Source organism: Vipera berus (genome assembly GCF_964194415.1).
Source record: "Vipera berus genome assembly, chromosome: 1".
Lineage (NCBI taxonomy): Eukaryota > Metazoa > Chordata > Lepidosauria > Squamata > Viperidae > Vipera > Vipera berus.
The window spans coordinates 249,030,833-249,042,449 of NC_138202.1; the positions used below are offsets into that span (position 1 = coordinate 249,030,833).

Sequence of the window (11,617 nt, forward strand, 5' to 3'; positions counted from 1 at the left end):
TCAGTAGCATTATTTACAAACATCCATACGCATGATTCTGCATTTCAACCACAGCATCCTTGTCATTACATGCCTTAATTCTTGAGTCCCTTTGCCTCCCTCCTCTCAGCACTTAGGGAAAATCTTCTTCCAGCAGAATAGGCTAATAATGCATTATCTCAGTTTCAGAATTTGACGTGGATATGTTCCAGCCAACCTCCAGGAGACTGGACCAAAATTTAGCTTCAATTCCAGAAAATAAACATTACATCAATACGAACAGACTTGAGAGCAGACATGGGCTTTTAGGCTGAAATATAAATTATATAAAAAAGCCACAAAGAGGACAAGACTAGTGAAAGTGAAGCAAAGCAATCATTGGGCTTCTTTCCTATTCACCCATCTCTCATCTTACATGTTTTGTCATTCCAACTTGTAGATTCTTCAACTTTCTCCGAGGCAGACAAAACAAAAATGGCCTGTTCTAGATTCTCCTGTGGGACTATTTCCTTGCTGCAAGCTATTGGGAAAAATGATAAGACTCATATTTTATGGGGCAATCTTGATGCTTTGTAGAGTCCATCTCTTATAACATTCCCATCTTTCTTTCAGCTGGTCAAATGCTTTTATTTAATGGCTCAAAGAGCCTCTGAGAGCTAGATTTTTATTTTTATTTTGCACTTTGGGGAGGGATGAGTAGGGGCTTGTTCAGTAAACATGTCTGACAAAAGAGCCTTGGTGGAGCAGTGGGCTAATGCCTCCTTAAGTAACACCAGCTGCCTGCAATTAGTGCAGGTTCACATCCCACCAGCTCAAGGTTGACTCAGCCTTCCATCCTTCCGAGGTAGGTAAAATGAGGACCCAGATTGTTGGGGGCAATTAAGCTGACTTTGTAATAATGCCGCTTGGGGTGTGTGTGAAAGCCCTAATAAGCAGGCATATACATAGAATGAAGGCTACTGCTAAGCTTGTAAGCCGCCCTGAGTCTTCGGAGAAGGGCGGGATATAAATGGAATTAAAATAAAAAATAAATAAATAAACCCTACAGAGGTTTAATGAACCTATCTTATGGCTTCATTTGTTAATAACAATAAAGAGAGGAGAAAATACGGCATCAAATGTCGGCAATACAAACTTGAAAATTCTTGGGACACCTTGTGATCCACAGGCTTCTGAGCCCTGCTTTGCAACAGAATATTAATTGAGGCTGAGTACACAGTCTCTCTCTGTTTAGAAACTGGGATCCAGTGAACACAACCCTCCACCAGGTTCTCCATCTGGTTGGTGGATTCTGACAAGAAGCAAAAAAGGCTTTTGTGTTCTTATCTGTGCTGCTCATGTTGGATAGGCAATTCATGAGGGCTCTTGCAATATTCGTATCTAAACTGTAAGTGAATACGTCAGTGGCTTTATTGCTATATTTCTATTTTCAAACACACGCTGTAGCTAATGACATTTTGAAACACTGACTGATTGTTGTTACAAGAATATGCTTTTATGATGACTCAGGCCAATACAAATCATATCTCAGGATCAATCCATCTTACTAACTCTACAAACTTTTGAAAAATATAGCATAAAGACATGTTTTCACTATTTTGAGTTAGCCAATTATAATTATTTATCTATTTTTATTTATTGGGACTTAAATGTTACTCCAATCCAACAATCCAATTCCCTTCTTCAGTTAGAACTATATAATAAAATAACAGAATTCCCACAGCAGAAGACTAATGCTATGAAAAAGCACAACCCAGGGTGTGGGATTCCCATCAATAATCCATAATAGCTGATAACTCATTTAGTGTTATCTGTACTGCGACCCTGATTTGTCTTTATTTTGCATAGATGGACAAAGCTTTTAGATGTAACAGATAGCTGCTTTATCCAACTTATCAGAATAATGACTCTTTTACCTAGCAGAATTAATCTGTCAGAACAGGCTCCAGGATCATCCCGCTCCCATTAATCAATATGTTTACCTGTAGATTGTGGCACCAGATTTGAAGCCATGGTTCTCAAATAGCAACTTTCTCTGATATAGAGCTGTCCTGAAATAATGGGATTCCCAGAATTCCCACCCAACATAACTAATGGTCACGGAACTCATGAATTCTTTCTGCAACTGTCCCCATTTATCTATAGAACTCTGAATAGGTGAATGCTAGTGAGCAGCAATAATAAAACTATTATGCCTTATGGAGATCTTTTAATTATATTCATAAACTGATTTTGCTTCCAAAATTCAAATTGTTATACATAACCTTCCCTCTCCCCTTTCTTCCCACAAGAATGCTATGAGATACTCTGGCTGGGTTGAAAAAGAGTGATCAGCAATCAATCACCCAATGGACGGGAGGAGGACTTGAGCTTAAATCTCTCTGGTGCTAGTCTGACACCTTAACTAGACCAAGCAATCTCATATCCTGGAGTAGAGCACCCAGAGTCACATACCGGTAATTAATCTATGGAGAGTCACAGAGATGACCTTTCATCAGTTACAAAAACATGTTTTAAGCCTGGGAAGCAAAGGAAACATCAGAAAGAAATTCAAAGCTACTTCTCCTTAACTCCCTGGGGTATATCAAGGGAAAAAGGGAAAACGCAGTCAAGCTTTCAAGATTCTGTTATGACAGCCCACCTCCAGACATTCTTGTAAAGTCTGTTCTATCTCTAAGGGCTGACCTAACCAGGACATTCCTTATTCTCTTATGTTCGACATTCCTTATTCTCTTATGTTCGTTTTAGGTTGTTTCCAGCTTTACAACAATCACAACAAGTTGCCTTAGAGCAGGGGTCTCCAACCTTGGCAACTTTAAGACTTGTGGACTTCAACTCCACAAACTTTGCTGGCTGAGGAATTCTGGGAGTTGAAGTCCACAAATCTTAAAGCTGCCAAGGTTGAGGACCCCTGCTTTAGAGATTAGTCTGAGTTCAGTAAAGATATCGTCCATAAGTAATTTAACTCAAGGTAGTGGTACATGTGTACCTCTTTAGAAAAGAGCCTATTAAGTGGGATTTACTCATGATTAGGATTATGCTATTACAAGGTAATGCTAGACATATCTGCTCAATCCCTGCCCCCTGAATTTATTGAGACTTACTCTCAAATATATAATCATCTATGCATTTGCTTAGGATTTAAAAATCAACTGGTAATAAATCAGATCAGTTAAAGCAAGAAAATCACTGATTTTTCCCAACATATTATCTTCGTATACGTATTTAAGAATTCTGGATTCTACATCTAACAAGCCTCAGAATGTTGCTTTAAAAAATAAACACATTTAAGAGACTTCTGTAAAAAAAATCTACATCCCACGAGTCATTATGGAATACATATACTACTCAAGTAAGAAAGAAATGCAATAATCTGATTTAAAACAATTATATATAATCTTTTACGTTTGTAATTTAGTTATTGTAAAACAATTAATTAATCAAATATGTAAAAATTTATGCTTCAATGTCTCCACTAACAATTTGTGAAAGTTTTGACATTGTATTAAGATAATTTTATAACAAGATCAAGAGAATATAAAGCAATTCACATTTAGGCATTAACCTCATTAAATTAATATCAACTTCCTTCTATCATACTGGGGAGGTAATTTAGTAGTTATGCAGTTGTTATAGTCACTAATCTTACTTTGCAATGTATCATTGTTGCGCATTCAAGACCTGATTGGCCAACTTTTAACATCAAAACAACCACAAATATATTATTCGGAATGTACTATGTGAAGCAATACTAATATAGATTAGATCTGGATAGACCCAGCTTTGAACCCCTGCTCAGCTATATAATCCTCTTTAATTCCTTTTAGGGCAATTATTATCTACCAGTTTACCCTACCGCACAGAGTTAATTGTGAAAATAAAATTGAAAAGGGAAAAATGCGGGACAAGTACAATATAAACAAAACAAAACAAATATATCTCTAATCAGCTCCAAATAAACTGATCCTCAGATTTACCATGAATTTAAAACTATCAATTCTTTAAACCTTGGAAGATCAAAAGATGGAAGAGCTAGGCTTTGGTAATTCTAGGAATCCTCTTTCTTGAAGCACCCTACAAATCCACAAGTCATGTATCTACTTATCTGGTACTATGCTGCCTTGAACTTAGAGGCACTTTCTTCTGAAGAGATATGAATTAGTGCTGCTTCCGTTAAAATGACGAAAGTGACATTGTGGCATTGTGCCACAACTCCAACCCTTTTGTGCATGCATGAGATGTGGTGCTCAAAGGAAAGGTGTGCCATTTGGGCTACTTGTAAACAGTGCCAAGCGTTTTACATGTTATGGGCACAGAAGGGCAATTAAATCTGTCAGCTGTCTCTAGAGATGTGTTTTTGAGCACAGTGCAATAGTTGGTCCCGCAAGATGTATAAATAACTATCTCCAAATTCAGAAGGACATTAACTCTAGCATTTTTTTAATATAATCAGATGGAAATTTGTTCTTGAAGGGAAATTAAGGGGGCAAATCATGTATATTAAGACTGTGGCCTGGTAGAAAATTTGAAAATATGAAAAACATTTTGTTGCACGGCTATATTTTAAAACTTCCTTTTCTACATTTTGAAGTCATTCGGATCTATTCCATGCATAGCTGCTGTTCACTGACTCAATTTCACTGAATGTGGCCAAATACGATTTGTAAAAGTTGCCATGACCTCATCATATTGATCATACAATTATTTCTATTTTTTCTTCACTTTATGTTGTATTTTTAAATTTTTATATTGCTTTTAGCAAAACACTGGGTCACGACCACAATAAAGTCTGAATTGTGACAGAAAACAGGCAGTTTCCTTTTACTACTGTAGCTTCAATCCTCCCTGCAGACTTTGATGGATAGTCTTTCAGTGCCTCTCCAAAAGTTTCCAAAAAGTTGTCAATTTTAATGGGATTGAAAGACAAAAGTATTTAAAACATAGGAAGTCACCATTAATTTTACTGAAATAAACGCAAGTTTAATTAAAGAAAATTTAATTTTTGTCTGGCTGCATCTATTTGCCCCGGCCCTGCCTATTTTTGGAATCTGATTCCGAGCAGGTCACTCCAAACTCAAATATGACTCTTGGTCTGAAAAAAAGTTGATTTTTTTTCCTATGAGGTATCATCTTCAACATTTGCAACTTATGGGTGGGGGGGAACTACCTTAGTTAGTGAAGAGAAAACTATTATCAAGAGAAATCTCAATTTTAAAACATTGTGATTTGTGACCAATAACTGAACTGATACTGGATATAAAGTAATTATGTGGCTGAGCTCCTGGTCTCCGCTTTTGCAATGTATTTTAAAAGTTGCAATTATTCATACTGGTTGATCCAGAGTTGAGAGTGGCAAAACCCACAATAACAAACTTTTATCAGCACCCATAAAACAATCACAACATAGGAAGAAAGGTTTCAACATTGTCCAGAATTTCTTCCTTTTTTCAAGAGGGATGCTAAACCCTTGGAGAAAGAGGCAGGTCACAATCGAGTTTAAACAGTTTCCCTATTAAGGTTAGCAATTCTCACACAAACAAAGAGAAAACAGGCTTCCCCAGTACAGTGCTGACTTTTGATGAGTGGGTGTGTAGACTAGCATATTTGGTGGTCTTTAAAATGAGGAAAGTCTGATTATCCCAAAATTTGCAAAGCCGCGTACAACAGCTGAAAAACTGTGAACTTTCGTCTTCTATTTCCACCACCATCCCACTTTTTTCCCCATTCTATTCATTCATTTATCAAATTCAGATATCACGCAGCTCACTCTATTTTAAAGAAACTAGAAACAGCTATTGTTAAATATCATCACATATCTCTTATTTACTGAATACATTTCGACATAAATATTACTTGCTTAGTATGAAAGTCTGCATAAATCAGATTGTTCAACTGTTGTTGTGGTGTTTCTATTAAATCAGTGAAGATCGTGGGAAACCTTGTAGTTGACGTGTTTCCATATTCTAACCAATATGGCAGCTAAACAGGTTTAGGCCTGAATACTATGTTGCATGGGAGACATTAAGGAATACAATAGGCGTTGCCTCGACTGAGGAACTAAAAACATGTTCATTATTGTCAGAGAAAGCTGCAAAGACGTGTCCTTCCGAAGTGCTGGTTGACTGGAATATTTCATTTTGTGTACAAAGTATTCAGAACTACATCACCAAAACTGGTCCTCTAAACTAGTTCATAACTGAACGTTGACTCCTAATGTTTTATGGTGATAGGATTTCTTTTACCATTGAAAAATATGCAGGCTATATAAGAAATCTTCCTTCTAATCAAAGTAAATGGGCATTCTCAGTTTGATGAGCGTAATAGCTCAAGAGATTGTGGCAGTCTGCAAATCAGTTTGCCATTTAATCCCAGAATGCATTTGCCCATCACTAGAAAAACACTCTGCCTATGTTCAGAGGCCCTGCACACGGGCTTAAACGCTGACATCCAAAGTAGATTTTGGGGTACAGAACAGAACCTCCTCTTAAATTAAGGGCTGCATTCTTAAAACCGGATTACCTGTATCCTATCCGGGTCGGCTAATATCCCTGCCCTCCCCTTCCCGGCCCACCTCAAAGAAACCTCGCTCTAATGCAAAAAAACACAATCCTGCTGTGTCCTTCCCGCTGTGTAATCGGCATCTACGACTTCCTTCCAAACACCCGGGTCTCTCGCTCACCTAATAGCCAGGAGTTCGTGGAAGAGATAGGCGGCAGCGGCGAGCAGGGCCCCCCCAGTCAAATAAAGGCTTTTCTTCCACCACGAATCAGATCCCAGCCCTGTCATGATCCCGCCGTAATCCTGCAGTGGGAAAGCAATGATTTCCCCATAAAGGGAAAAGTGATCGTCGGAACCCGCGCACCAAAGGCTCTGATTCCTGCTTAGGTCCACCACGCACGACCGGGATGAGGCGAAGCCAACCCCCCAGCAGGGCATGCTGCGCGACGCGGGCGTTGCTAGCTCCCGTTTGCCCGCCGATGGACGCCAGGGCCGTCTGCATGAGGGAGAACCCGGGCGGCGTCAAGGCGCTGACGGCAGGGGCGAGCCGGGAGTTCGACAGAGGAAGAGGAAGAGGAAGAGGAAGAGGAAAGGGAGAGAGCGGCGGCAGCGAAGGCTCGGCCGAGGGGGGTCCTTGGCGAGCTCTGCAACCTCAGCACCACCATCACCGGCAGCGGCGGTGCTTTTTTCCTGGCGGCTACCTCTCGTCTTTACGGCTTCGCCCGGAGGAGGGAGGGAGGTGATGTCATGGCTTTCAATCTGCCTTACAAACCCGAGAGCGAGTCCGTGGGAAATTAAACACCAGGGGTCTTCCAACTCGGCCCTTTTATGACTCAGGGACTTCAACTCCCAGAATTCCTCAGCCAGGCATGCCTGGCTGAGGAATTCTGGGAGTTGAAGTCCATGAGTCATAAAAGGGCCGAGTTGGAAGACCCCGCTGGCTGAGGAATTCTGGGAGTTGAAGTCCATGAGTCATAAAAGGGCCGAGTTGGAAGACCCCGCTGGCTGAGGAATTCTGGGAGTTGAAGTCCATGAGTCATAAAAGGGCCGAGTTTGAAGACCCCGCTGGCTGAGGAATTCTGGGAGTTGAAGTCCATGAGTCATAAAAGGGCCGAGTTGGAAGACCCCTGTTAAAACACCAAAGCAGCTAGATTAGCGGCGAGGAAGACGGAGATCGCTCGTTAAGCGAAGGGCACGATTTTGGGGGGGGGGAGAGCTAGACGCGCCCCCCTCCCCGCCGCCCCGGCAAGGGAGGCAGAGCGAGGGACGGTTGGGAGATGAGCTTGTGCAGCGTTTCCCAACCTTAGGAACTTGAAGATGCGTGGACTTCAACTCCCAGAATTCCCCAGCCAGCATAGCTGGCTGGGGAATTCTGGGAGTTGAAGTCCACGCATCTTCAAGTTCCTAAGGTTGGGAAACGCTGAGCTTGTGTACCGTTCCGGGGAAGCGGAGTTCTCTTCTATTGGTTCATTTCGTTGTTGTTGTTGTTGTTGTTGTTTGATGCTGTTGTGTCCCGCATCTTCCGTGGCGTCAGCCAGGATTGTGTCACGTGGCCTCCACTTCAAGCGGCGAGCGGCATCTTCCGAGCAAAAAAATGAAGCCGCTTCCGTTTGGTCCACCGACCTTTGCGTTTTAGCCTCTGCGCGTTTCCGCGTTTTACACGAACCCCCCCCGCCCGCCCCCCCCGTATCCCTCTTATTTCTCTCCCTTTTAAGTTTTGATCACTGCTTTCATCGGTAGAGATTTGACTTTCCATTCTGCTGGCTTTATCTTGGTCGAACACGATGTCATGGTGGATTGGGGAAATCCAAGGTCAGGGTGCCTGTAAGTTAGCAAGCAGGTGGTTTTGAAAATAAATCTCTTACTGAAAGGAAATGTTGTAAAGGGGATGATAAAAGCCATTCCCCCCCCCCTTCCTTTTCTTCTGCAAACCTAATATCGGGACTCCTTGCAGCCATTTCTCTCTTGTGAATGCAATTGGCCTTTTCTATAATCAATTTTGCATGTTTCCCCATTTTTACTTAAGAAATATTCTTCTACATAGAAGAATTGGTTCCAGAAAGTATCCATCCCCATCCGTAATTCTTTGCAGGGTCTTTGCACATTGACAAACCTTATTACATACAATTGAATGTACACATTGACTTTTTCTTACAGAAATTAGCCAAATTTGGATGAGACAAAGAATTGAGTATCTGAACTGCAAGATTGCCAGAGACAAACCCAAGAACACTGGCTCTGCTTCTCTTGCCTCTCGTGAGTTATATCAGGATCCCCACTTTTGACTTAAAGCAGGGGTCCCCAACGCCTGGGCCACAACTCACTACCAGGCTGTGGCCTATTCAGAATTGGGCCAACCTCACACAACCCAGTATCCCTCTCTCCCCCAGCCGGGCCACCAAACCACAAAGGTTGGGGACCACTGACTTAAAGCATTTTCAAATATCATTCAGCCATTACTGAGATGACAGAAATAAATGGTGTAGGGTCTCCTGGTTGGGCAGGGGCTTGGACTAGATGACCTGAAAGATCCCTTCCAACTCTTGTTATTCTAAGCCAGACATGTCAAACACAAGGCGGGGGGGGGGGTGGCCCACGAAGCCTTCCTGGAAACAGTGAGGGAACGGCCCCAACTGCCTTGGCCCTGGCCCAGAGACCCTCCTCCTGCCAGAGACCCTCAGATCTGGCCATGCCCACCCAGTAGGCCATACGCACTTTAGCCACGCCCACCCAGTAGGCCACGCCCACCCAGGCCACACACACCCGGCCCCCTGAGGGCAACCGCAATGCTGATGCAGCCCTCAATGAAATTGAGTTTGACACCCCTGTTCTAAGCAAATGTTCTGTTCTAATATCGTACCTCATTATTTCAGCACAACCATAGGTTGTACAAGAAGCTATACATTAATTAAGGGGCCTGTCTCTGCTAGCACATCTTTGCGCCACCTTAAGTGCTCTAAACAAAATAATAGGAAGGAGTGGAGGATCTTTCTTTACCTAGCAAATACATACAGTATTTAATATTCTCTAGTAACATCTTAGTAAGGTATCTCCTCTCAACCTTTTACTCTAAAGATAAATAGCTTGGTTTAATTCTTTGGGCTACCAAGATGGATTTTACTTTGGTTTCTAAAATAATCCAGTGAAATAATCACCAGCTTTCAGGTACCTTTGAGACACTTGATTGTTTATCCCAAACAGGAAGAGATTAAATAGTTGAAACCATTTCTAAGACTGCTTCTGTGCCAAAATTCAAGTTAAGAATAGTACAGCACTCCTGTGATACCCCATTGCTCCTTGCTCTTGAGAACTAGGCAAAATTTATAGCAGAACTACCAATATGCAGAAGTAGTTCTTCCTCACATACATAAATTCTAAAAGCTAATCTATTTAGGGAAAAAGCAGAAAGGGCTGTGTCTGCTCACTCCCTTGACCGCTAATGTTTAAATATTGATGATGAAGATGATGATGATGATGACGACAATGATGGTGGGTGGTGATGATGATGATGATGTTATCCATTAAGTCGTGCCTGACTCTTGGCGATTCTACAGGCCAGGTCACTCCATGACTTCTGATCTTGCACTACTTTTTTGAGTTGTTCTATGCTCTGGCTTGTGTCATCTTTGATGGTGTTCAGCCACCATGTTCTTTGGGGTCTGGTTTCCTTTTACCACTAACTCTTCCAAACATAATTGCTTTCTCCAGTGAATTCCTCTGCATGACATGGCCAAATTAAATGAGACAGAGTTTTTGATTATGCCTTCCATTGATATGTCTGGTGTTATGCACTCCAGTGCTTGCTTGTTAGTCACCTTTGCTGTCCAAAGAATATGCACGAGCCTTTTCCAGAATCAGTTTTTGGATACCATTGTTGAAGACAGCCTTTGGCAAGGAATGAGATCCTTTTGATGCAGAAGCTTAGCTGTTTTAACAGAGCAGAGCAAAGGACATTGTAGATGTCTCCATTCAAGAAATATAATATAGTAACTTGGAGTTCAAGGGACGTGGTGGCTCAGTGGGTTAGGACGCTGAGCTTGTCGATCAGAAGGTCGGCAGTTTGGCGGGTTGAATCCCAAGTCCCGCGTAACAGAGTGAGCGCCTGTTACTCGTCTCAGCTTCTGCCAACCTAGCAGTTCGAAAGCACATAAAAATGCAAGTAGGAAAATAGGGACCACTACGGTGGGAAGGTAACAGCGTTCTGTGCGCCTTTGGCGTCTAGTCATGCCGGCCACATGACCACATTGACATCCTCGGACAAGCGCTGGCTCTTCAGCTTTGAAATGGAGATGAGCACCGGCCCCTAGAGTCGGAAACGACTAGCACGCATGTGCGGGGGAACCTTTACCTTTTTAAACTTGGAGTTCACTGAATAAATTAAACTTGGCAAAGTTTCTCCTTACAAACAAGTACTGAAGTATACTATCATTGTCTTTTTCTTGCTATATATGGAAAGAGGGAAAGAGCTCCATTATTCAACTGATAGGCACCAATGGCACTATCATAACCTCATATAAAATATTTATGGATGTTGCTAATGCTTAAAATGTTTGTGGCTTGTTTTTAAAATATGATAGGTGCAATGCAGATCCTAGGTCTTCTAAGACTATACCTTAGCTATTTCTATTTCAAACCATTTTGAATTACTGCCCTTTCAATACAATATATACTGCTTTATCCCTTGTGAAGCACATTTTGCAATCTGTTTCTTAAAGCAGGTGACATCAACATCCAACAAAATAATTCCAAGCACTTTTGTAGACAAGATACAATGTGAAGATGAAACAGTGGCAAAACTTAGACACTGAACACTTAAAAAGTATTTCTCTATGGTGCAAGTCTGACTAGAACATTAGTCATAGAATAGAGCTGGAAGGGACCTTCGAGGTCTTCTAGTCCACCTCAAGCAGGAGAACCTATACCATCGCAGACAAGTGACTGTCTAGTCTCTTCTTAAAATCTCCAGTGATGGAGCACCCACAATTTCTGGTTAATTGTCCTCACTGTCAGGAAGTTTCTCCTTAATTCCAGGTTGCTTCTCTCATTGGTCAGTTTCCAACCATTGTTTCTCGCCCTTCCCTCTGGTGCTCTGGTGAATAACGTGACCCCCTCTGTCTTGTGGCAGCCCCACAGATACTGG

General features: G+C 41.8%; 1 protein-coding gene across 2 annotated transcripts in view; it reads right to left on the bottom strand.

Annotated features, from left to right (window-relative positions):
* The window catches only part of FAXC (failed axon connections homolog, metaxin like GST domain containing), a 28,790-nt gene extending 22,000 nt beyond the window's left edge, over nt 1–6,790 (bottom strand). For both annotated transcript variants that reach the window (XR_014024500.1, XM_081312805.1), the window contains exon 1: nt 6,659–6,790. Coding sequence is in view for 1 of the 2 variants with exons in the window: in XM_081312805.1 (XP_081168931.1) it covers nt 6,659–6,765 (107 nt within the window). In the remaining variant the exon portion in view is untranslated. The remainder of the gene's footprint in view (nt 1–6,658) is intronic.
* Between the last annotated feature and the right edge of the window lie 4,827 nt (nt 6,791–11,617).